The sequence below is a fragment of the Salvelinus fontinalis genome, chromosome 31 (assembly GCF_029448725.1).
Source record: "Salvelinus fontinalis isolate EN_2023a chromosome 31, ASM2944872v1, whole genome shotgun sequence".
NCBI classification, from domain to species: Eukaryota; Metazoa; Chordata; class Actinopteri; order Salmoniformes; family Salmonidae; genus Salvelinus; species Salvelinus fontinalis.
Window position 1 is genome coordinate 40,511,024 of NC_074695.1, and position 27,751 is coordinate 40,538,774.

General features: G+C 43.1%; 1 protein-coding gene and 1 long non-coding RNA gene across 3 annotated transcripts in view; both read left to right on the forward strand.

The window, feature by feature from the left end:
• The window catches only part of espn (espin), a 105,629-nt gene that overhangs the window by 63,465 nt on the left and 14,413 nt on the right, over positions 1 to 27,751 (forward strand). Inside the window, exons 8-12 of one of the 2 annotated variants that reach the window (XM_055892649.1) lie at positions 1,668 to 1,829; positions 4,080 to 4,311; positions 5,246 to 5,305; positions 15,326 to 15,471; positions 25,917 to 26,279. In XM_055892649.1, the coding sequence (XP_055748624.1) occupies positions 1,668 to 1,829; positions 4,080 to 4,311; positions 5,246 to 5,305; positions 15,326 to 15,471; positions 25,917 to 26,279 (963 nt within the window). The remainder of the gene's footprint in view (positions 1 to 1,667; positions 1,830 to 4,079; positions 4,312 to 5,245; positions 5,306 to 15,325; positions 15,472 to 25,916; positions 26,280 to 27,751) is intronic. The other variant, XM_055892650.1, reaches the window with a different exon arrangement.
• On the forward strand, positions 17,698 to 20,985 carry LOC129830241 (uncharacterized). Its single transcript, XR_008755501.1, has 3 exons — positions 17,698 to 18,085; positions 18,363 to 18,416; positions 18,740 to 20,985. It is a non-coding gene; the product is annotated as an uncharacterized LOC129830241 (long non-coding RNA).

Sequence of the window (27,751 nt, forward strand, 5' to 3'; positions counted from 1 at the left end):
AAATTCCAGTTTGTCTACAAGTTAATAATGAATATGTTGGATTTACGTCTCTATCTCAACCAAGAATCAAAGTTGAAGAATAGGACTAAATCAAATCAAACTTTAATTGCACTTTGATATTTGGTTGCGTTGACAACTGAAAACAATTCAATATCCAGTTTGTCTACAAATTAATAATTGATATATTGGATTTACGTCTCTATCTCAACTAAAAATGTATGTTTAAGAATAGGAGTTAATCTAACCTAACTGTAAATACATTTCATTTAAGTTTGATTTGATTTAGTCGTTTTCTTTAAGTTAGATTTTTGGTTGAGATAGACGTGGATCCAACATATTAATGATTAACTTGGAAGTTACATTTCAAATCGACCAAAGCTTGAATTCCTAGGCCTATATGTATTGTATATTTTTAGTTGAACCCTGGGTTAAATGTAAACAATAACAGTTGATGACTTTACAAATGCTATATAGGCCTAAATAGTATCATTGAAGATATACTGTGTGACTTATAAAGTATAGTTACATTTCATTTGCTCTGTTAAATCTACCCTTTGGATGACTTTGAAAGCAACAGTGAATATATTTAGTATGAGGTCTATCAATAATCATTATCATGTAACAATTTCACAGATTTTACTGAGTTTCATTAGGCCCTATTCTATGGATTTCACATGACTGGTAATACAGATATGCATCTGTTGGTCACAGATACTTAAAAAAAAAGTAGAGGCGTGGATCAGAAAACGAGTCCGTATCTGGTGTGATCACCAATTGCCTCATGCAGTGCAACACATCTCCTTCGCGTAGAGTTGATCAGGCTGTTGATTGTGGCCTGTGGAATGTTGTCCCACTCCTCTTCACTGGCTGTGCGAAGTTGCTGGATTTTGGGGGAAACTGGAACACACTGTCGTACACTTCAATCCAGAGCATCCCAAACGTGCTCAATGGGTGCCATGTCTGAGTATGCAGGCCATGGAAGAACTGGGACAGTTTCAGCTTCCAGGAATTGTGTACAGATCCTTGCAACATGGGGCGGTGCATTATCATGCTGAAACATGAGGTTATGGCGGCGAATTAATGGCACGACAATGGGCCTCAGGATCTCGTCACGGTATCTGTGTGCATTCAAATGGCCATCGATAAAATGCCATTTTGTTTGTTATCCGTAGCTTATTCCTGTCAATTCCATAACCCCACCACCACCAGGGGGCACTCTGTTCACAACATTGACATTAGCAAACCGCTCGCCCACACGCCGCAATAAAAGGCCACTCTAAAATGGGCAGTTTTTTCACACAACACCTGTGGGATCGTCTGAAACCAGCCACCTAGACAGCTGATGAAACTGTGGGTTTGCACAACCAAAGAATTTATGGACAAACTTTCAGAAACCATCTCAGGGAAACTCAGCTGCATGCTCATCGTCCTCACCAGAGTCTAGACCTGACTGCAGTTCGGCATCGTAACCGACTTCAGTAGGCAAATGCTCACCTTTGATGGCCACTGGCACGCTGGAGAAGTGAGCTCTTCATGGATAAATCCCGGTTTCAACTGAACCGGGCAGCAGACATAGGACCAACACTTTACATGTTGCATTTATATTTTTGTTCAGTATGTTATATATTTACTCACTGCTCATTGGCCCCTTTCTTGTTTCTACCCAGCAACTGACTCCAGGAGATCACCACGATAGGCTGCGTCGGGTGGACTCCAACAGAAAGTCTCGAAACTTCAACAAGCAGCCCAGCACCGGGGACTACTACAAAGCCCTGGGTAGCGACACGGTCGACAACCGTGGGATCAGAGCCATGGCGCCTAACGAGGAGGTAAGCAGGACCAGACAACAGGGGTTGTTCTCCAACTCCATTCCTGGAGAGCAAACTGGGTGTGCAAGCTTGTGTTCCAGCCCAGCACTATATACCTGATTCAACTTATCATGGTCCAGTTGATTGCCTGAAACTGGTGTGATAGTACTGGGCTGGAACACAAGCATGCTCACCCAGTATCTCTCCAGGACCGTAGTATATTCACTGTAGAATAGGGAGATGTTTGTTTGGGGGGTTCATGGGCTATTCCCCTCTTTTAACATTTTAAATATTTTGTCTGGTGGTTCTGTGACAAACACAAGATCAGTTTTGTAATAGTCAAGTCAGCCGCACAGCGTTTTCAAGCTGTTGATAATCAAAATGGCTGCCATACCATTCCCCATTAGAGTCAACTGGCTTGCACCAACAGGATTGGCTCCTGTAGCGGTCGGTCAGACCAGTGCATCCCCCAGTGACTGCGCTCTAATCTAGCAGAACTCTGTTCCTCCCAGCCAGACCCTAATCCTCACCTCAACCCAGGTCTTGCTGCCCCACCTGACAAGCCAGCATAGTGCAGCACAACTCTGTTGCGGGACAGAGAAAGAAACTGCTGTCCTAAAGGGCCACAGACGGCAGTGTGTTTCTGTGTTACATAACATCCGATACCAACCGATACCAACGGATACCGCCTGATCTCCGCCCTGTTGTGAAAACTCACTTGCAAAACACAGGCACAAACAAAATGATTACTGTTCCATTATCCTCAAAGTGAATCTAACCAGGACTGCACTGTACTACCAGGGAAATTACATTTGAATGCAAACTTGGCTTTGTAACAAATCTGTGCTTAACCTTTCAAAGGTTGCGCTAAGGTATGCGATTTGGCTTTTCTTTGCTTCTTAATATCGCTGCTGCTGTATCATTGCTGCCACCCACTCTGCGTTGTGTTTTCTGCTAGTCCACCACCACCCCAACTGTTTGGTTCTTCTTTTTGTTCCCGTTAGGGGGATTGGTATATCTCACTCACTGCCTTTAGTTGATTAATAATGATAATAACTGACACATTGCTCTGGCAGTAAGCTCCCCTGAACGAGCAGAGCCTAATGCCAAAACCACAAGTATTGCAATCTATTTTCAAATAAATGGTTTAACGAATACGTGGGTTTCCTGTCCGAACCAAAAATATAGTCTATAAAAACTAAAATTGTGTTTTAGATGTTTTGTGCTGAAAAAAACGTGCAGATACATATTTCCACAGACACGCATCATGAGGTCCAGCCCCCCCCCCCCCCAAGGAGCGGCCCCATAATGTCATAGGTATCGACAGTTTGAATACTATTGGGTGTAATCTACATTGAGCCAATTAGACCTTGTGAGTCTACATGTAAAATTGGTGTGCACTCGGCGCACAAATTATGTTCAAAGGTGCTAAGTACTCTCGGCCAACAAACGCTATTCTTAGCCCTTAGTGTCACTCAGTGGTGTAAAGTTCTTAAGTAAAATTACTTTATATTACTTTTTCAAGTAATTTTTGGGGATATCTTTCCTTTACAATTTATATTTTTGACAACTTTTACTTTTACTTCGCTACATTCGTATATAAAATAATGTACTTTTTACTCCATACATTTTTCTTGACACCCCAAAGTAGTCGTTCGATTTTGAATGCTTAGCAGGACAGGAAAATGGTCCAATTCAAGCACTTATCAAGAGAACATCCTACTGCCTCTTTTCTGGCAGACTCACTAAACACACATGCTTTGTTTGTTTACATCTGTTACAGTATCATTCTCCCTCTCCTCCCACATACAATAATGTAATGGGCCCAGCCAAGCACTGCTAGACTGTCTATTGGCATGTCTTTCTGTGCAGTCAGGGGTGATACGGTTCATTGGCTCCTACCATTATTACAACTTCCTTTCCAGCTGTCAAGGAATCAGTTGATAGAAAGATCACCATTTGGCGGTGCAAAAAATTGGGAGATGTTTACCAAAAATAATAAATAATTAGCTCCATTTCTTCTTTTCCGATGTCCATGGCAAAGGGAGCGATTTTATGGATGTGTTTAAAACTAATAATAGTGCGTGTGCGATTCAATAACAAAATTTGCTTTTTATTAAGTGTCCGAGTATTTAAAATGATCTTTTTGTAACATCTCTACATTTTAGCGCTGTCAAAATGAGACCCTTTATATTTAAGATGGACAGGTATCTGTTATGTTTTGACTGGTGGAATACAAACTAACCATTTTATTTTTTATGATCCAATCAGGGTTCTGTGCTATTGGAGGAGCCAGCCGACAGCCCCGCCCCCAGCCCCGAGAACGGCACCACGGAGGAGTTGTCCCTCCCTCCTCCTCTTCCTCCTCTCCCACCTCCCCTCCCCATCGGCAACCCCACCCCGGCACCCCCTCCTCCCCCACCACTGCCCTCGGAAATGCCCACCTACCAGTACAGCCCTTCCTCAAACACCAACCAGCGACGCCCCTCCTCCTCTTCAGGAAGTGAGTGCCCACTGCCGCTACCTGTAGCTTTCCCTCTTTTTCTTTATTTTGCTTTCCTCGCTTTCACTTTGTCTCTGTTTTCACTCTCCCTTTCTTTCTGACATTGTGCTGCAGTTCATTCTGAATAAAAACATGTCATGGTATATTTGCTACTGTATTTTAAATGGTTTATTATGTATTTTTTGCCTGGCCATTGCATTTCACAGATGGCAAAACCTGTGCGAAGTGTCAATAGACTCCTCCACTCCCCCTGATAGTGCAGTTATTCCTGGAAAGCTGAGTTGGGGCAGGCGCAAAAACAATGTTATCTCATTCTGTAGAGACAGAGAGATGAGTCTGGCCTTACCGTCCCAGATAACTGATTACATATGTATGCCCTTGCTCAGGGCTACCGTTACCTTGAGAACCGGTTTAGTGTTCAGCCATTTCCTTAATTGCCCCCTTCTCTCTCTGCCTTGACTGACTGACACTACCTGACATGGCTGCTATTCGCCCCTGTCTGCTCCCTCTGTTCTAGTTACAAAGATGCTGGTTATTTTCTCTGCTTTGGGGGGAATTTGAATTTGGGGAAATGTTCAATTGACTAGTAGATGTCAAAGAACGTTTTGACCATAGAATGCAGATGTTGCTTGTTTAGAACTGTCCTCAGGTAAGAGGCCGGCAAATTGTTCCATTCCAGAGCTTTGGGGATCTATGACGTCAGCCTCTATAGTTTCTATCTCTATGGTTTTGACTTTCTCATATTTGATTTGTCCTCTTGAACTTGAAACTCATCTGTCTTCTACTAATGAGCTCTCTTATTCCTCCTCCTTCAATTGTGTTCATGATCCCATCCCTCTCCTCCCCTCCCCTCTGGAACACCTGCTATCTGACTGCATGTGCCTGCCCCTTCTCGCTCTCCTCTTATCTCTCTCTCCACTGCCGCCTCTCCAAGGCGGGGCGTTTCTGTCCCCCTCTCCTCAGTCAGAAGGCGGCCCACTCAAGGTGATGAAGAGTAAGTACTGGGAGCTCCAATTCAATATAACTTTATTTATCCCCTCATGGGCAATTAAGGCGAGTCTCAAATCAACATCCTCGTCCTCCCACTGGACAGATGTCCTGTCTTTTAACAGTTCACACCGTTTCCATTCTACCCCTCCTTTCTTTTACATCCACCTGCCATGATGCTTGTCTCACTGTCTGCCTGCTTGAGATTGTTTGTCATTGTCCACACAGTCTATTGGGCAGAAAACGACAAAGCAAAAGGGGTCGGAGGCTGTATCCTGGTTAGTTGGCAGGTTATAAAGGGTTAATAAGAGTCACATAAAAGTAATAATAGATGGGTAGATGTGTAACAAAGAGCTTATTTAAATGAGGTGTATAGACATATACAGTATAGAGCGGACATGATTCCCCTGTTCAATAACATGGCTAAGAAGCGTCGAGTATACCTGTTCTACGGTACTTAAATATATGTATCTGAAACCTCCGAAATAAGTATCCCCAATAGTACCAGCAACACGTGTTTCCTCCTGATGAGAGAGGGTTATTGGTGGGGGTAAGGGGGGTAAAGGGACTTCAGACGCTTCAATGGCCCTTAGATGCAGCCTGCAGCAGTATAACCATTAGAAATTAACCATAAACCTGGTGCCATTGCATTCCCATTGCTGTGCTATTGCGGTCCCATTGCTGTGCTACACCAGTCCACACCCGTCATCCTTTCCTCTAGAGAAAATATCACACCACACAAAACTGAGCTTTCTGCATTTGTAGACTCTGAATCGCTAAAGCTGATCTTGTGCGCCGCAGTGAATATTTGCCCGGACCAAAAAGACGAAGGTAGGCCCATCGGCGGGTAATACCATCAGTTGTCAGGGGCCGCTATTTTATGGATATTTTTGTGTATGGTCTGTGTGGATTTATATCTAAATATATATATATGAAACATACATGGTTAATCTGTCAAATGAATGAGGTGAATGTGGCCTGTAGCGTTTTGTTTTAGAATAGATGATGGGCCGTGATGGTGCCTTGGAGCTGAAAGGGTCTGCTTCTAGATCTCGCTTTATGTCAATGGTCAGGCTGGCTGGCTGTGTGTGATCAGGCTTCTCATTGGACTAGGCTGCTCATTAGCTTGCCTGACTGAGATCTCTCCCTCCTTCTAATCCACCGGCAGTGCTAATGTGAGCAGGGGTGAGGAAGGGGTGGGGCTGGAGGAGGCAGGATGAGGCAAACGGGGGAAGTGGGGTAAGGCTGGATCTTAAATCCAGGCCCAGTTTGGCAAGCCGCTCGCTGTCGGCGCCAATTACCACTGATTCCTTTGGATTTCTCCCCAACTACGACGGGTCCTTTATAGACAGCTGCTCTCTTTTCTCTGGGCGGAGAGGGAGATGGGGAGAGCGCAGGAGGGAGAGGGGTGGGAGGAGGGGGGGTAAGAAGGGGTGGGTGACTGCATGAAGCTTTGCCCCGGTTTCTCGGTCAGCCTGTTGCCGTTGCCTCGCAGCAAGTCGGGTTTTTGCCTCCCCGGCAGGCAGGAATTAATGAATGATCCATAGTGTACTGGATCGTCAAGTTGAGAGGAGTTTTATAACTTAAACTCAGGTGATGTATCTATCCTACTGTTTTATTTGTTTTGGGTGAGCTTTATGCCTTGTCTGTCATTGGGATGTTAAAGATATGACCTTAGGTGTCTTAGAAAAGGTATGATGAGTCTTGTTATTCAGTTGTGTTAATTCTATTTTTGTATAGTTTAGTGTTTGACCTGTTGATTGAGTTGTCAGTCTGATTTGGTTTTAAGGTTTCAGGTAGCCCTTGTTGATTTTACCTTTAATTGTTAATGTTATTTGAATACGTTTGTGTTATCTAAACTGAGTTAGTTGGTTTGCTCTTATTTGTCAGTAAAAAATATTGAGTTGCACCCCATTTTGCCATCAGAACAGCCTCAATTCGTGAGGGCATGGACTCTACAAGGTGTCGAAAGCGTTCCACAGGGATGCTGGCCATGTTGACTCCAATGCTTCCCACAGTTGCCAAGTTGGCTGGATGTCCTTTGGGTGGTGGAGCATTCTTAATACACACGGGAGACTGTTGTGTGTGAAAAACCCAGCAGCGTTGCAGTTCTTGACACACTCAAACCGGTGAGCCTGGTACCTACTAATATACCCTGTTTAAAGGCACTTAAATATTTTGTCTTGCCCATTAACCCTCTGAATGGTACACACACAATCCATGTCTCAATTGTAAAAAAAATATATAAACTTCTTTAACTTGTCTCCTCCCTTTCATCTATACTGATTGAAGTGGATTTAACAAGTGACATCAATAATGGATCATAGCTTTCACCTGGATTCACTTGATCAGTCTGTCATGGAAAGAGGAGGTGTTCCTAAGGTTTTGAACACTCAGTGTATATACACAGTACACCCATTAGTCACTTAACTAAGTGCCTTTGCCATATGTAAAAAACACTTTACTTGTTCAATATGACAGTCATTGCATAAATACATTTCTCAGGTAACTCAACATTAATACCTGTTATTGTGTTAATAGACAGTCACCATTGTCACTCGATGCATTCTTTAGACAAATCACCTGTTGGCATTGCAGGATGTGTTGTCTATTAATTTCTTTACCAGATAGAAAACCTCTGTTTCTCCAATGTCCTTTACACGAGTACAATGTCCTTTACACGAGTACAATTTCCAAACAAAGTGCTTTTGTTTTCTAGATTTAACAATTAATAGCAGACCCAATTTTTAGGGCACTATTCTGTCGTAAAGAGATTGGGGCTCGTGGCAGCGAAACAGGATTTTTTTGTTTTACACAATGAGCTGTTACGGTCGCTGTGCTGGAGCATTCCTAATCTGTGCATCTTGATTATTTGTTTCGGTTTGGCCGCGTGAAATAATTTGCTGCAGCATTTTCTCAGTTGCAGCATATTGGCAGACTGTGTCAATCTATCTCTACATTAGCTCTAGAGTGGTGCAAAGTCTTGTTCTTTCCCTTGGAGTTGCACTCGCAGATTATTTGCAGATTTGCCTAAATATATCATCCGGTGCACATGACCCTTCTGGCCAAAATAGTTTTTCGCTTAGTTTCCAAACCATATGATCATTGGAGATGAATTGAGTAGAACCCGAAAGTGGAGGCTCCATTATGGTCCTGTCACATGGGTGTCATTTTCACTCCAAGTGGAGCCAAGCAGGCACTCAAAAAATGATACAATAAAAACAGCATCAAGGCTCCTTTGCGCTCATCTCCTCTTTTGCGTTTCATACAGGCCTTAGGTCAGTATTGTGTCTGCCACTGACCGATGGGCAGATGAAATATTCAACAGCCAGGTGTCTACCAGTGCCCAGTGTCAATCGCCACCAAGTCTCTCTCTCTCGCTCTCCCATCTCTCTCTCCTCTTTCTCTTTCTCACTCTTCTCTCTCCCTCTCCCTGACCGATTGGCAGATGAAATATTCAACATCCAGGTGTCTGTCAGTGTCACTCGCCACTAGGGCTGTGGCAGCCACAAAATTTTGTCAGCTGGTGATTGTCAAGCAAATAACTGCCGGTCTCACGGTAATTGACACCGTTAATTAACATAAACACATTTAGCATCTCCTGGCTTCCAAACATAGCCTACAAGCCACTGATGTAGACCTTTGGAACATCAACATTTTTACAAGTCTGATAAATTCATGTAATATAGCCTACACCTTCACAATAAATCCATTCTTTATTTTAGACAGGTCTAAAGAAACATGATATGAAGAAAATGTAGTCTATTTCAGAAGAACAGAATAGCATACTCTGAGTTGTCCTGATCTGGCAATGCCATATGGCTGTGGGCTACACTCATGTAGCAGACAAGATTTGCTTAGAATTACGTGACATTATTTTGTAGTATTTTACAGTATGAAGAATACAATTGAACAAAGCTGAATAAAATAGAAAGGATATTTTCTCCAAATGATTCGAGGGAGTACGAACATGCGGCTATTTTGTGTTGAGCGGTTAACAAAGAAACAGCTTTGTCTATATGCTTAATTTAGAGTTATTTATGTAACTTTAGTTGTAATACAAACAGTGTAAAAACAAAATGTGTGTAAAAACAAAAATTATACATTCTAAGGCTGCAAAATGCGACTAATGATGATTTGAAAAAAGTTGCATGAAAGGCATGAGCTCTGCTTTGTTTTTTTTGTGTAGGCTGTACACATTTCATCAGTCTCTCATTCACAATTTGACAAGTATGTGATAATGCCTCGAATTTCTCAGCGGAATCCCCTTTGTGTGGCTGTAATGCCCCTTAAAAGAATCCATGCCTTTTGCGGCCAGTCGTCGTTTTGCCCTCGGGCTGAATATAATCATTTGCATTCCCTTCTCCATGCGTGCTGTGTGCTCCAAAGCACCTCTCACGCACATGGCTCTCCGTCACGTGATCGGGTCACAGGCTACAGGTGAAGACGGACACATCGGGGACGTACTTATCCATTTCCAAGGCGCATATTGAAGATATTGGAAGAACTGTCCACATTTCCTTTTCAGCCAAGAAGATGAGTAGGCCTAATGAACGGCAAAAGTACTAGCCTATGTCAATCTACTATCCCCCATAGTACAAAAGTTTACCTATTATTTTCTGTGCGAGAAATAAATATTCCAAACATAGTCTGGGACAGGTGTGGGATGTGATAGATTTCAAGTTAATACAACCTCTAGCATCCCCCCAAAAATGTACGCAATGTGGCTGGCGCAACAGATCAGAATGTTTAGCTTAAAATGTCGATCAACTATTGGGCTATTTCTTCACATTATAAGCGCAGCAATGCGCACATGGTAGTAGGCTATAAGCTCGAATGTTCCATTAGAGGGAAAACGCCATTATCAAAAGTGACCGCAAATGCATGCCAGTTAGGCTCTACACCCGTTGTAAAGCGGATTAATGTTCTTAATTTTAAGAAATTATTTGGCCACTTTTAGTTGTGATACAAACCTTATCAAAACATATAGGCCTATGGACTAGGCTACATGAGGTGTAGCCCTAAAGTCGCATTAAAAAGGTATGCATTGTTTCTTGCTTTACGCTGGGCATCATTCACAAGTGATAATATACAATTGATAGGCTAATATTGTCACCCATCCCACTATTCTTGATTTAATCTTGTCTTTACATATACTAAATAACATGTGTGAAATTAGTTTTGATTTAGAATTGACCATTATCATGCACCTGTCTCGAAGCAGAGGCAGGGGGGAAAATACATGTAATCCATGCACTTAAATAGCAAATGTAGGACACTTTTCCTGTGGTTAATTTTCATGCCAGCCAGGTAGGCTATACTTCTGTTGTAAAGACAAAGCAATGTGCTTAATATTAGGAAAGTTAAGATATAAATATAATAGGCCTAGCCTATAGAAAACGGATGGGATCCTCCTCTTTTTAATAGAAGCCATCACTCTGTTTTCTCATGCAATTCCATAGCCTATAGAAATGTTGCGCAACATGAAGTGTTTGATTAGACTTTTGATTACAATTGCATTGATGTCAGAATGATTAGAGGGACAATAGAGTGCTGAGTTCCAGGCAGTTAAGTTAGCAAGTATGGTAGGTTACTAATGACCATTAGCGGCATCAGAGCTTGGCGGTCACGTGGAATTTGATTGCCTTCATGACTCGTGACTGCCGGTGTGGCGGTAATACGGTCACCGTTACAGCCCTACTCGCCACCAAGTCTCTCTCTCTCCCCTCTCTCCTAGCTCTCTCTCCTCAATCAATCAATCAGTCAAATGTATTAATAGAGCCGTTTTTTACAACAGCAGTTGTCACAGTGCTTATACAGAAACCGAGACTAAAACCCCAGAGAGCAAGCAATGCAGATGTAGAGGCACAGTGGCTAGGAAAAACTCCCTAGAAAGGCAGGAACCTAGGAAGAAACCTAGAGAGGAACCAAGCTCTAAGGGGTGGCCAGTCCACTTCTGACTGTACCGAGTTGAGATTATACTGTAAGAGTACATGGCAATTGAGTATATGCGGGGAAGGGTCCGGTGAACAGGTCAGGGTTCCATGGAGGCAGGCGGAAGAGCAGAAACTGGGTCAGCAGCACGACCAGGTGGACTAGGGACGGGGACAGCCAGGAGTCGTCAGGCCAGGTAATTCTGAGACATGGTCCTAGGGCTCAGGTCCTCTGGGAGGGAAGAGAGATGGGAGGACTAAAGGCTGACCATAGTCCCCCGGCACATAGACTATTGCAGCATAGATACAGTAGACTGCGACGGTGGGGTCGAGGGACACTGGTCCCATCCAAAGTTACCTCTGGACAGGGACAACCAGGCAGGATATAACCCCACCCACTTTGGAAAAGCACAGCCCCACACCACCAAAGGGATATCAACAGGCCGCTAACTTACTACCCTGAGACAAGGACGGGTATAGCCCGCGATGATCTCCCCACCGCATGAGCCCAAGGACAAGAAGGATGGAGATGCGCAAGCAAGCCAGTGATTCAGCCCCCGTAATAGGGTCGGAGGCAGAGAATCCTAGTGGAGATAGGGGAGCCGGCCAGGCAGAGACAGTAAGGGAGGTTCGTCACTCTAGTGTCTTGCCGTTCGCCTTCGCACCCCTGGGCCAGACTACACTCAATTATAGGATCTACTGAAGAGATGAGTCTTCAGTTAAGACTTAATGTTTGAGACCGAGTCGGCGTCTCTAACATGGACTGGCAGACCATTCCATGAAAATTGAGGTCTATAGGAGAAAGCCCAGCATCCAGCTGTTTGCTTAGAAATTATAGGAACAATAAGGAGGACTGCGTCTTGTGACCATTGCCTACGTGTAGGTATGTACGGCAGAACCAAATCAGCGAGATGGGTAGGCTCGAGTCCATATTATGCTTTGTAGGTTAGCAGTAAAACATTGAAATTAGCCCTAGCCTTAACAGGAAGCCAGTGTTGCGAGGCTAGCACTGGGGTAATATGATCACATTTTTGGGTTCTAGTCAAGATTCTAGCAGCTGTATTTAGCACTAGCTGAAGTTTATTTAGTGCCTTGTCCAGGTAGCCGGAGAGTAGAGCATTGCAGTAGTCTAATCTTGAAGTGACAAAAGCATGGATGAGTTTTTCTGCATCAAATTTGGACAAAAAGGTTAAGAGTTTTGCAATGTTATGAAGATGATGATTAAAAGGCTGCTCTTTAAATATTTTTTATATGTTTGTTAAAGGAGAGATCAGAGTCCAAAGTAACGCCAAGGTCCTTCACAGTTTTATTTGAGACGACTGTACAGCCATCGAGATTCATTTTCAGATCTGACAGCAGATCTTTGTTTCTTGGTACCTAGAACTAGCATCTCTGTTTTGTATGAGCTTAAAAGTAAACATTTGCCTCCATCCATTCCTTATGTCTGAAACGTAGGCTTCCAGGGTCAAGGTTTGGCTTTTCCCGGAAAGGCTTTATTGCTGCTACTTTTAGTGAGTTGTGTATACATGCGGAGGATAGTTGGCTGTTTTTTATATTCGACATAGGAGGGCCAAACACAGTTGGAATAGGGTCCAGACAGCTGGAAGGTTTAGAGGCTATGACTATTTTCAAATCAAATCAAAGTTTATTTGTCACATGCGCTGAATACAACAGGTGTAGACCTTACAGTGAAATGCTTACTTACAAGCCCTAACCAACAGTGCAATTTTTAAGTAAAAAATAGGTATTAGGTAAACAATAGATAAGTAAAGAAATAAAGATAAAAAATGTAAAATGACACTGAAAATAACAGTAGTGAGGCTATATACAGGTGGTACCGAGACAGAGTCAGGGGCACTGGTTAGTCGGGCTAATTGAGGTAATATGTACATGAATGTATAGTTAGTGACTATGCATAGATGATAAACAGAGAGTAGCAGCGGCATAAAAGAGGGGTTGGCGGGTGGGTGGTGGTGAGTGGTGGGACACAATGCAAATAGTCTGGGTAGCCAATGTGCGGGGGCACCGGTTAGTCAGGCTAATTGAGGTAATATGTACAAGAATGTATAGTTAGTGACTATGTCTAGATGATAAACAGAGAGTAGCAGCAGCGTAAAAGAGGGGTTGGCGGGGTTGGGGGGTGGGGGTGGCGGGACACCATGTAAATAGTCCAAGTAGCCATTTGATTACCTGTTCAGGAGTCTTATGGCTTGGGGGTAAAAGCTGTTGAGAAAACTTTTGGTCCTAGACTTGGCGCTCCGGTACCGCTTGCCATGCGGTAGCAGTGAGAACATTCTATGATTGGGATGGCTGGGGTCTTTGACAATTTTTAGGGCCTTCCTCTGACACCGTCTGGTGTACAGGTCCTGGATGGCAGGCAGCTTAGTCCCAGTGATGTACTGGGCCATACGCACTACCCTCTGTAGTGCCTTGCGGTCGGAGGCCGAGCAGTTGCCGTACCAGGCAGTGATACAATCAGTCAGGATGCTCTTGATGGTGCAGCTGTATAACCTTTTGAGGATCTGAGGACCCATGCCAAATCTTTTCAGTCTCCTGAGGGGGGATGGGTTTTGTTGTGTCCTCTTCACGACTGTCTTGGTGTGTTTGGACCATTCTAGTTTGTTGGTGATGTGGACACCAAGGAACTTGAAGCTCTCAACCTGCTCCACTACAGCCCGTCGATGAGAATGGGGGCGTGCTCGGTCCTCCTTTTCCTGTAGTCCACAATCATCTCCTTTGTCTTGATTACGTTGAGGGATAAGTTGTTATTCTGGCACCACCCGACCAGGTCTCTGACCTCCTCCTTATAGGCTGTTGTTGTCGGTGATCAGGCCTACCACTGTTGTGTCGTCTGCAAACTTAATTATGGTGTCGGAGTCGTGCCTGGCCATGCAGTCATGGGTGAACAGGGAGTACAGGAGGGGACTGAGCACGCACCCCTGAGGGGCTCCAGTGTTGAGGATCAGCGTGGCAGATGTGTTGCTACCTACCCTCACCACCTGGGGTCGGCCCGTCAGGAAGTCCAGGATCCAGTTGCAGAGGGAGGTGTTTAGTCCCAGGATCCTTAGCTTAGTGATGAGCTTTGAGGGCACTATGGAGTTGAACGCTGACATATAGTCAATGAATAGCATTCTCAAGTAGGTGTTCCTTTTGTCCAGGTGGTGAGGTGCTGCCAGTTCTGTGCAGACTCATGAAAACAGAGTTTTTGAGAAATATCCATATTCAAGAAGAGTCCGTAATTTGTTTTTGAATGATCATGATCTTTTCATCTAAGAAGTTCATTGAATTCATCACTGCTGAAGTGAAGGCCACCCTCACTCTGGGAATACTGCTTTTTAGTTAACTTTGCGACAATTTTTTATTGTTTTTATTCTCCTCAATCAAGTTAGAGAAATAGGCTGATCGAGCAGCAGTGAGGGCTTTTCGTTATTGCATGGTACCATCTTTCCAAACTAGTCAGAAGACTTACAATTTGGTGGAGCGCCATTTCCGTTCCAGCTTTCTGGAAGCTTGCTTCAGTGCTCTGTTTTTTCTGTATAGCAGGGAGCTAGTTTCTTTTGACACATTTTTTGTTTGTTTTTAGCGGTGCGACTGCATATAGGGTATAATGCAAGGTTAAGTTTACATTCTTGGTTAGGTGGTTAACTGATTTTTGTACCACAACGTCCTTTGGTAGGTGGAGGGAGTCTGTAAGGGCATCAATGAATCTTTGGGTAGATAATCCTTGGTTGGGGTCTAAGCTAATTCTTTGTTACCATTAAACGTAATAAGATGTAGACTTCTCCATGTGAATATTGAAGTAGCCAAAAATGTGAATGTTACCTGCCATGACTACAAGTTCCGATAGGAATTCAGGGATCTCAGCGAGGAACGCTGTATACAGCCCAGGAGGCCTGTCAACAGTACCTATAAAAAGGGATTGGGTAGGCTGCCTAGATTTCTCCCCCCTCTCTCTTTCCTCTCTCCCCTCACTCTTTCTTCTCTCTTTCTTTCCCCCGTCTCCCTCACTCTCCTCTCTCTTTTGCTCCCCTCTCTCTCTTGCTCTCTCTCTCCCCCTGCCTCACTTTTCCATTATTTTTTTTTGTCCTCCCCAGGCAACAAATCTTTCAACATGATGTCCCCCACCGGAGACAACTCTGAGCTGCTGGCCGAAATAAAAGCGGGAAAGAACCTGAAGCCCACTCCACACAGTAAAGGCTACACGACTGTCTTCTCCAACAGTGGCCCGCCGGGCAACAACGTAGGTGGCACAATATCTACAGGAAAGGGAAAGGGGGATACCTAGTCAACTGAAATGTGTCTTCTGCATTTAACCCAACCCTTCTGAATCAGAGAGGTGCGGGGGGCTGCCTTAATCGACATCCACGTCATCGGCGCCTGGGGAACAGTGGATTACCTGCCTTGCTCGGGGGCAGAACGACAGATTTTTGCATTGTCAGATGATATGTTCATTGTAGCAGACACTTTATCCACATTCAACAAAGACTTATGATTCACATATTCTGTATGGGTCAAATCCTAACTTCAATTGAAGTCAAATTTTCACTTGCTTAAGTGTCAATGTGAGACTAAGTGAAAATTTGACTTACGTAGAAGTTAGGATTCGCCCCAAGTACGTATTCAAGGAAAAATATGGTGCTGTTACAAACTCCAGCATGCTCCAACCAACTGAGCCATCAGATTGGATAGCGTAGTTTTAGCAAAGCAGTTTGACTCATTCCGGAAAATTAGGTTCAGTAATCTGTGTTGGAGGTAATATGGGATCGCTAGTCACTTAGTCCTTCTTTAAAAGCGACGTTCAAACAGCATTCTATCATTTGGTCTGTTGTCGTTGACAATAAGAAATGTTCAAACAAACTGTGCCATCATATCTACTTGCCAACGCAGGAGTTAGCAGTTGTAGCCAGAGTAGGACAGCGAGTCGCATCTCCTTTGACGTTGTCCAAAAGTGCTCGTCTTACTACTGACCGTTGGAAGAGCAAAAGCCAAAACACAGAAATATTAATACCAAAGATATACTTGTCAGTGAATCGTGACTTTTTAGCTCAGACAGTAGTAGAAGTAGTCACAACTGAGTATTAGGAGAGACTGTAACGTTGTGTACTGCCAACATAGAATCATTGTTTGCAGTAAGCCAAGGGAAACGGTTATGTCATTATAACCAGGTTGTACAGCTAAGACTGGAAGTAATTCTAGTCAATATCCACAATGCTACCGCATCTAAAACTGTGTTCAATTGTAAAGGCTTCTGCTGCATAGGCAAATATTTGGATTTGCCCAAAATACTACTATATAATACTACAGTATTTACTATAGAATTCTGTAGTATACTGTAGAATACTATACTACACTGTAGTATCCCTCATGTGTGTAGTACTTACCACTGAATGTTGTAGTATACTGTAGGCTATTATAGTAAATACTACAGTATTATCTGCAAAAGAACATTGTAGTAAATACTAGAGTAATGTCTGCAAAAACACTACAGTAAATACTAAAGTATATTACAACTGGCAAAAACACTACATTGATTACTATAGTATATACTACCGTTTCCTTTTACTACAGTATTTATACTATAGTTAACTGTAAATACTACAGCATACTACAGTAAATACTGTAGTATAGGACCCCAGATTGAGTGCACACTGTCGATTGACCCGTGAAACCTCATTGAAGTGACTAGATACACTCTGCAACATGAGACCCGCTCGCATTTCACATGATCAACATACACTCTGTGTGTACTGTACAGTGTGACCATTGTCCCTTTTGTGACTAACCAGACAGTGACCTCAGCCATGAGCACATATCACAATATGATCATTTAACACATGGTCAAATGATGACTCACTGATGGCTGAACAAACATGTCACTGAATGGTGGCTTTTAATGCTGCTGACTGCACTCTGTTACTGTGGAAAAGAATTGAGGAAGTCTAAAACTCTGTGACCTGACTCGAGCCATTGTTCTCCTCCTCGTAGCAGAGCTGGCCTGGCCTCCACCCCCATGCTTGGTTGCATAACATGGAGTCAGCCCAAAGCGTCCACTCAGCGAACACAATAAGCAATCCAATACTAGTGGCGCTCTGTGTGGGCATTGTCTTGTCTTCTTAATTGCCGTGTGACACATCAAAGCAACGTGTTAGGTTCTCCAGTTATTCTATAAGCACTCTGGCTCATTTCAAATGTACTCCCCTACGTATTTATTTGGACAGTGAAGCTAAAATGTTTTATTTGGCTCTATACTCCAGCATTTTGGATTTGAGATCAAATATTTTTTTGAGTAGACAGAACAGAATGTCACCATTTTATTTTAGGGTATTTTCATACATACAGTACTGGCCAAATATATTGGTACCCTTTCACTTTTCTTAAATAATTCTCTATTTCTTCTAAAATAAGTTGAAATGCAAAAACACTTTAGTTCTCCACACCTTGTTATTAGATTTTCAACATTTCAACAATATTTTTGTAAACTTAAAGGGAAATTTCCCTGCTGCTCTATTTCACCATATGTCCATTTAATATGTTATTAACATATCATGTGTGTCATAAAAATTGCAACACGCAAATACGAGCGTTTCTGCATCTCACTAGTTTTAACAGGGCGTCTACATGTTCTGGTTGTTAGCAAACCACAATATCCAGAGTTCGTAGCGATTTCAGGACGTGCAGAAATATCAAAATGTCTGTGTTTGTAGCCAGCACTTCCAGCCAGAGGATTTCGAAACTGATGGGGTTGCCAGGTGGTCGAACGTTAAAGTGATGCTTTTCCATTGACTTTCCCCTTCACTTCAAAGAAGGCATGCGATCAGCCAACATCAGTGCAGCAGAAAAGAAGTCAAGCTGAGGTAAAGGTAGCTAACGTTACCTAGCTAACTAGCTAGCGAACTACATTTGTTTATCTAAACCGAAATCTAGCTAGCTAGCTTTCATAATACACTGGCTAAACATTCCAAAGTAAATCAATGTAAATAGCCAGCTGTTATCTGGCGACGTGATTTGAAATGTTGCATTGTGAGCTTCATTAGGTTAATTTAGCTAGCTACAGCCTACTGGACTGTATCTAACCGTTACCTAGCTAGCGATCTAACTACCACAGAGGCTAACGTGATTATGTGTTTATAGAGCCCGATCCCACCTGCAGCAGCATCAACATCAAGCTCAGCACCAGGAACTATTGTAAGTAACTTTTGCTAGATTTTTCCATGACTCCATGATAAGCAAATACATATACTGGAGCTAGGCATAAACATGTTCTGTGTCTTGTTGTTATAGAAGCTACAACTTCGACTGTAGTTTTCTCTATATTATGGCGGCTTAGCTGATTGTTCATGTTTGAAAATGGAAAAAGGAGATATTAGGTGTGTGTGACTGACTGGTGTCTGTTGGGGGGGGGGGGGTGAAGGTTAATATGCATGATCTATTGACGTAAGGGGTGTGGGTATTGATGGGGACAAAGTAGTACAATTTTGACTAAATACTGACTACTGTGTGTCCTACAGGCTAACCCTGCTACTGATGACGATGAACTTAACACCAGCTTTAGTAGTACAGAGCCCGTAGACCCATTGGATGAAAGCTTTCAGCCGGGAACAAGCTCAACATCATCTGACTCGGAAACAAGCCAGGACGGCCAAAGGCATTTATGAAAGCACAAATACCCTCTTGAGAAAACAAAATCACCAATACACTAAACTGTCTACCAGCCAAGTGCTCCTCAAACTTGTCACACCCTTGTAGTCAGTTCTTTGAGAGGGGTTGCTAGTTTACTCTTCTAGCCTATTCACTCCATTGTTGGCAGTGCTTGTCTACTCAACAGCACAACTGTATACTTGTCTACTCATACACAACAATACACAACTAGACTGTCTACATGTCAAGCCCCCCTCAAACATTTCACATCTGTTAGTACCCATCTCAAAGCCCCATTATTTGAGTGTAACAACACATACCAGTCTACTGTTCCATGTTTTGTTTACAGATTAACATGGTTTATTTTATGATTATACATCCTCATGATCAGTCGTCATGTCTTTCCAGGATACTTACAGTACAAACAATTATCTGCAAGAGGTCAAAGATGTGGGTGGTGAAGAAAGTGCACAAGCCCAGAACCCACCACTTCAGGGAGACGCTTATCCACCTGGTTGTGGAGTGCAGAAAATAACAGACTGTTGTCAACAAGCAGCCAGACTCACAGCTCCCCAAACCCTGCCAACATTGCCACAGCGCCAAAGCTTGCTAAACCAGCTGACATTACCCAACAGTAGAAGAGGTGCACCAGCTGAAGAACATTCTGGAACCTGTCTGGAACATTCAACCAACACCCATATTCAGTTAGACTGATGTTTTAGTATAATATAGAATACCTAGTATGTTCACAACTGCATTGTGGTATAGATGTTGCTGCCTATCAAAAGTTTGTACACACCTACTCATTTTCTACATTGTAGAATAATTGTGAAGACATAAACTATGAAATAACACATATGGAATCATGTAGTAACCAAAAAAGTGTTTAAAAAAATCTAAATATATTTGAGATTCTTCAAAGTAGCCACCCGTTGGCCTTGATGACAGCTTTGCACACTCTTGGCATTCTCTCAACCAGCTTCATGAGGTAGTCATCTGGAATGCATTTCAATTAACAGGTGTGCCTTGTTAAAAGTTAATTTATGGAATTTCTTTCTTAATGCGTTTGAGCCAATCAGTTTGCAGCCCAAATAAATGCTTCCCAGAGTTCAAGTAACAGACACATCTCAACATCAACTGTTCAGAGGAGACTGCGTGAATTAGGCCTTTATGGTCGAATTGCTGCAAAGAAACCAGTACTAAAGGACACCAATAAGTAGAAGATACTTGTTTGGGCCAAGAAACACAAGCAATGGAAATTAGACCGATGGAGATCTGTTTCTTTGGTCTGATTTGAGTCCAGATTTGAGATGGTTTGTTCCAACCTCTGTGTCTTTGTGAGATGAAGAGTAGGTGAACGGATAATCTCTGCATGTGCGGTTCCCACCGTGAAGCATGGAGGAGGTGTGGTGGTGCTTTGCTGGTGACACGGTCTGTGATTTATTTAGAATTCAAGGCACACCTAACCAGCATGGCTACCACAGTATTTTGCAGCGATATGTCATTCCATCTGGTTTGCTTAGTGGGACTATCATTTGTTTTTCAACAGGACAATGACCCAACACACCTTCAGGCTGTGTAAGGGTATTTGACCAAGAAGGAGAGCTGTATCAGATGACCTGGCCTCCACAATCACCCGACCTCAACCCAATTGAGATGATTTGGGATGAGTTGGACCGCAGAGTTAAGGAAAAGCAGCCAACAAGTGCTCAGCATATGTGGGAACTCCTTCAAGACTGTTGGAAAAACACTCCTCATGAAGCTGGTTGAGAGAAGGCTAAGAGTGTGCAAAGCTGCTTTCAAGGCAAAGGGTGGCTAATTTGAAGAATCCAAAATATATTTTGATATGTTGAACACTTTTTTTTTTACATGATTCCGTATGTGTTATTTAATTTTTTCATTCAAGAAAAACCCTTGAGCGAGTAGGTGTGTCCAACATTTTGACTGGTACTGTGTATAATTTTATAGTTTTATATTATATCCTTTACAAGTGTACTGACAAGTGACTAAATGATTCCCGCTGCATCAGAAACCAATAGTGTTGACTTCAACTTCTGGATCAATGCATTGTGATATTCATGAAATGTATTTGGATAAACTAGTGTTGTGACGTTGCTATCATTTGTCATGCTGGTATAAAGGATTTGGAGACAGGCGCAGGAATACACAATAGCAGTTTTTAATACACCCAAAACAAACACGTATACAAAACACTGGGCTGTACCCAAACAAAAGAGCGAGGGTAAACCTCGTTGGACGACACGGGATGATCTCCGTAATACACACTATATGTAGCACGCAGCATAACAGCTGCACCAACGCATAGGTACTCACACGACCAAAGGACATGGGAACAATAACCGGCAAAGACAGAGGGAACAGAGGGCATATATATAACATACTAATCAGGGGAAATGGGAACCAGGTGTGTGTAATCGGACAAGACAGTCCTGGGTTGATGATAGTGAAGCCTAGAAAGCCGGTGACGTAGACCTCCGGAACTGGTGAACAGAATGAGGAGCAGTGCCGGGGGGATCCGTGACATCATTAATGTGTTTGACAGTTATTTTATCAAATCCATTAACTGTTTAATTATTACGATGATTAAATTAATCATGTAACAGTTCGTGATCTTTGGGCACCATGGGAAAAGTTATTTAACGAGTTACTATCTCTTACATCAGTCACAGTCAATTCATTAATTCTTATTTACCTCATCAGTCTCATTCTGAACGTCGAATAATCCGTTAAATCTGCACGAACCCTATTCTCCATGATGAATCAGTTTACACAAATTGGCTTAATTATTTATTTACTAACTAATGAAATAATCACACAAATGCATTAACATGGACTCCCGAGTGGCGTGGTGGTCTAAGGCACTGCATCGCAATGCTAGCTGTTCCACTAGAGATTCTGGGTTCGAGTCCAGGTTCTGTTGCAGCCGGTCGCGACCGGGAGACCCATGGAGAGGCACACAATTGGCCCAGCATCGTCCGTGTTAGGGGAGGGTTTGGCCGGCAGGGATGTTATTGTCCCACTGCGCACTAGCGACTCCTGTTGCGGTCCGGGGGCAGTGCACACTGACACTGTCGCCAGGTGTTTCCTCTGACACATTGGTGTGGCTGGCTTCCGGGTTAAGTGGGCATTGTGTCAAGAAACAGTGTGGCTTGGTTGGGTTGGGTTGTGTTTCAGAGGACGCATGGCTCTCGACCTTCGCCTCTCCTGAGTCCGTATGGGAGTTGCAGCGATGAGACAAGATGGCAACTACCAATTGGGGGGAAAACGGGAGGGGGGGGGATAAAACATAAACAATAGAACATACATACATAACACACACTGGATAGATTATACACTGATTATTAACATGATGCAATGAAAAGTCCCTATTGGACTAAGCCGATATGACAGCTTGTTACGCAATGAAAGGGGGTGGAAGAAAGTGCGGGAGGAGGAGAGACGCTCATTGTAAGTATGGATATTTAGCACTGCTCATTCGGATTTAGAAATGCAAGGTACATATTTACGCTTGTATGTCTTTGTCGTCTCGCCCTGTTGAAAGCGCCTGGAGTCAGTCGACAGAAAGTCTCTATGTAAGTCTCTGGTTGTCCACCAGAGATCATGTCTTTTGTAGTCGTAGCCTCTTGGTCTCGGAGTGTCTGTTATAACGGACCTTCCAGAGGTGTACCAAGTGGTGTTTAGCAGTCCTTGTCCTTCGCTCTGTTTGTTTAGGATAGATACCCACCTATAGTGGTGAGAGGAAATTGTTCTTTGTCTTTGGTCGAGTTTCCTAGGCTAACCGTGCATAAACAGCTGCAGTGTTACTCTCGTCATCGGATGATAAATGACCGGACCAAGGTGCAGCGTGCTAGGGATACATTCTCTCTTTATTTGAAAACGTAACACCGGGAAAAAACAATGAACACAAACGTAAAGCTAGTCCTGCAGAAAGCAACAAACAAAGACAAGATCCCACAAAACCCAAAAGGAAACTGACAACTTATATCTGATTCCCAATCAGAGACAACGATAGACAGCTGCCTCCGATTGGGAATCAAACACACCAACATAGAAACAGAAAACCTAGAATGCCCACCCTAATCACACCCTAAAAATAAATAAAAAGGCTCTCTAAGGTCAGGGCGTGACATGCAGACTATATGTCCCTGTGTAGTCTTCTTCAGAGGGTCTTGCCATTTTCTGGTATTGTAGTCTAAACCATTTCGTAACGTGTTCAGATCGCGCTGCACGTATACGAGTCTTTAGCTTTAAACCATTTGTGACATCCGGCTTACCGTCCGTTTACTGGTCTAAATGGTTGATTATTCAGGGTACAGCTAAGACCACTGTCCACACCGGCAGCAAACCAGCATGTTTTGGTCTCTAGAGATTACAATTCCCACCATTTCAAACGGGTGGATGATCCTCACGTTCTCTGGTCTAATGTAAATTTCATTAGGAGTCCTTTTATAAACACTTGGAGAAAAAGGGCGTTCCCTCCTTTTGTCATAATGTCTGTGCTCACATGTGCGTGTTTACTGACTGGGTAAAACTTTACATGAAAGACAAGTCTCATTTAGAAGGCTAAAATCACATTTCATCTTCTCACAAATAGTTTCATATTTAATCATATAATTCCACAGCATTTAGAGGTAAATCTGATAACTGGGACAAATACATTTGTAGAGTTACCATTATTTGGTTATACAGTTCTTAATTATATCACAAAACAACAACTTATCTGACATTATTAATATTTAGAGCCCCACCAACCATTTCCCACATTAATTACGTTAGAAATATTGTTTCAATGACCAACCTTTTGATGTTTACAGACAGACATGAAAAACTACAGGTAATCTAGTAAAAAAACATAGAATTCACAAGAGTATAACAAAAACAGCAAATTAAAAACATTGACAGGTCAGGGAATCAGCCTCAAAATCCTTCATCAATGATTTAAAAACACCAATCAGGACAAGTTCTTCAAGTTTAAAAGTATTTTGTAAGGCGTTCCAAGCCGATGGCGCAGAGGACGTAAAAGCCCTTTTACCAAATTCAGTTCGGACATATGGAACAGTTAGCAGGATAAAGTCCTGCGAAAGAAGAGAGTACCCACCACATTTCTGAACAATACAAATGGCCAAATAAAATGATAGAGTCCCCAAAATGGCTTTCTAAATGAAAGTATACCAGTGACTGAGCCTACGATTGACTAGAGAAGGCCAGCCAACCCTGGTATATAAAGTGTGGTGGTGTGTGAGGGTAAATTTCTAACACAACCAAAACAAACTGCAAATGCATCCAACAAGTTTGTAGAGTTACAAGCAAGCTTGATGTGGTCATTGCGTACTAGGAATATGAAACTTTTGAAAACTGTAATACACTAAGTACATTTTTCCAAATACTAATGATACCTTCAAATGGTGGGACTAGATACATAAAGTGCTTTCATTTCTAAACGGTAAAACATATGTATGAAAATACCCTCAAATAAAAAGTGACATTCTGTACTGTCGCCTCATATAAAACATTTCATCTCAAATCCAAAATACAAAAGTATAGAGCCAAATTTAATGTTTTAGCTTTGCTGTTCAAATAAATACAGTGCCTTCGGAAAGTATTCAGACCCCTTGATTTTCCCCCAAATTTTGTTACGTTACAGGCTTATTCCAAAATCTACGTTTTTTTTTACCTCATCAGTCTACACACAATACCCCATAATGACAAAGCAAAAACAGGTTTTTAGAAATGTTTGGTTATATATATATATATGTATATATTTTTTTTTAAACTATCACATTTACATAAGTATTCAGACCCTTTACTCAGTACTTTGTTGAAGCCGCTTTGGCAGCAATTACAGCATCGAGTCTTGTTGGGTATGACGCTACAAGCTTGGCATACCTGTATTTGGGGAGTTTCTCCCATTCTTCTCTGCAGATCCTCTCAAGCTCTGTCAGGTTGGATGAGGAGCATTGCTGCACAGCTATTTTCAGGTCTCTCCAGAGTTATTCGATCAGGTTAAATTCCGGGCTTTGGCTGGGCCACTCAAGGACATTCAGAGACTTGTCCCGAAGCCACTCCTGCGTTGTCTTGGCTGTGTGCTTAGGGTCGTTGTCCTGTTGGAAGGTGAACCTTCAGCCCAGTCTGAGGTCCTGAACACTCTGGAGCAGGTTTTCATCAAGGATCTCTGTACTTTGCTCCGTTCATCTTTCCTTCGATCCTGACTAGTCTCCCATTCCCTGCCGCTGAAAAACATCCCCATGATGCTGCCACCATGCTTCACCTTAGGGATGGTCCCAGGTTTCCTCCAGATGTGACGCTTGGCATTCAGGCCAAAGAGTTAAATCTTGGTTTCATCAGACCAGAGAATCTTGTTCCTCATGGTCTGGGAATCTTTAGGTGCCTTTTGGCAAACTCCAAGTGGACTGTCATGTGCCTTTACTGAGGAGTGGCTTCCATCTGACTACTCTAACATAAAGGCCTGATTGGTGAAGTGCTGCAGAGATGGTTGTGCTTCGACAAAATCCTGTCTCTGAGCTCTATGGACAATTCCTTCAACCTCATGGCTTGGTTTTTGCTCTGACATGCACTGTCAGCTGTGGGACCTTATATAGACAGGTGTGTCCCTTTCCAAATCATGTCCAATCAATTGAATTTACCAGGTGGACTCCAGTCAAGTTGTAGAAACATCTCAAGGATGATCAATGGAAACAGGATGCACCTGAGCTCAATTTCGAGTCTCACAGCAAAAGGTCTGATTACTTATGCAAATAAGGTATTTTTTAAATTTATTTTTATTTGCAAAAAGTATTGTGTGTAGATTGCTGAGGAAAATGTTTTATTTAATCCATTTTAGAATTAGGCTGTAACCTAACAAAATGTGGAAAACGTCAAGGGGTCTGAATACGTTCCAAAGGCGCTCTACATAGGGGAGTTTCAATGTTGTAGATTCTATGAAGTGTATGTATATTGTAACTGAGCCCATGTAGTTTAAGCCATGGACAAACTCCAGTTTGACTTTATACTCCTTCCATCCTCCAGGGAGAGAGCCCTACGTCCCCGCCTCCGACCCGCACGGTCAGCCCGCCATCAGCCAAGCCCATGTCCCCGCCCCCTGCTGCCAGCGCCACTTCGCCACCCACCACCCCCAGCCCGGTTGGCACCGGCACGCCCCGGACCCTCTCCACCTCTCAGAGCAGCGAGCAGCTCCTCAATGGGAATGGCAGCGGAGCAGCGTCGGCATCTAGCCCGATGGGCCAGACCCGGAAGGGTAGCCTGGCGGACGTGGAGGCCCTAGTGCCCACACACGATGAGCAGGGCCGGGCCATCCCCGAGTGGAAGAGGCAGGTGATGGTGCGCAAGCTCCAGGTCAAGATGCAGGAGGAGGAAGAACACAAACGCAAGGTAGGCTTAAATGGAGTGGGTGTGAGAGAAAGATAGAAGTCTAAGTGTGATGAGAAAGATTCACAGTTTCAGCTCTCCTTTTTGTGCTGCTGTCACAGAACTGGTGCTCGGGGGAATACCACGGTCAAACGTGGTTAAAAGGGATTGAAAGCACAAGGAGGATGGCTGAAATGTGGGTTGGTGTGCGATTTTGGTCGGTTGGTTTTGTTTGAACGCATGCTCAAGCCTTTGCTGTGTCTTTTGAAAGAGCTTGATATGGCCATCACTGCATGTCAGAATATAGTATATGAATTATATTCCTTAAAGGGAGCTAGATTTGGTTTGAGTAAGAACATTATAGTTGTAGTGCTTCTGATGTTTTATCGGTGTTGCAGTATCTGATGGTTGAGTTTATAATCTGAATTGATTGTTAATTTTATAATCTGTTTAGAAGTAGGCAGGTTGTAGTCAGATGGTTTGAGGACTTCTACACGAGCAGTCTACCTTCAGTCATTACTTTTAAGTTTTAATATACAGTGCCTTCGGAAAGTATTCAAACTCCTTGACATTTTTCATATTTTGTTACTTTAAAGCCTTATTCTAATTTTTATTTTATTTTTTATTTCCTCTCATCAATCTACACACAATACCCCATAATGACAAAGCAAAAACTTAAAAAAAAAAAAATGTTTGCAAATAAAAAACGGAACAATTACAAATACATAATTATTCAGACCCTTTACTCAGTACTTTGTTGAAGCGATTACAGCCTCGAGTCTTCTTGGGTATGACTGCTACAAGCTTGACACACCTATATTTGGGGATTTTCTCCCATTCTCCTCTGCAGATCCTCTCAAGCTCTGTCAGGTTGGATGCGGGGCGTTGCTGCACAGCTATTTTCAGGTCTCTCCAGAGCTGTTCGATTGGGTTCAAGTCTGGGTTCTGGCTGGGCCACTCAAGGACATTCAGAGAGTTGTCCCCAAGCCACTTCTGCGTTGTTGTGGCTGTGTGCTTAGGGTCATTGTCCTGTTGGAAGGTGAACCTTTGCCCCAGTCTGAGGTCCTGAGCGCTCTGGAGCAGGTTTTCATCAAGGATATCGCTGTACATTGCTCCGTTCATCTTTTCCTCGATCCTGAATAGTATCCCATTCCCTTCCGCTGAAAACATCCCCACAGCATGATGCTGCCACCACCATGCTTCACTGTAGGGATGTTGCCAGGTTTTTTCCAGACGTGACGCTTGTCATTCAGGCCAAAATAGTTAAATCTTGGTTTCATCAGACCAATCTTGTCTCTCAATGTCGGTGAGTCTTTAGGTGCCTTTTGGCAAACTCCAAGCGGGCTGTCATGTGCCTTTACTGAGGAGTGGCTTCGTTCTGGCCACTCTACCATAAAGGCCTGATTTGGTGGAGTGCTGCAGAGATGGTTGTCCTTCTGCAAGGTTCTCCCATCTCCACAGAGGAACTCTAGAGCTCTGTCAGAGTGACCATCGGG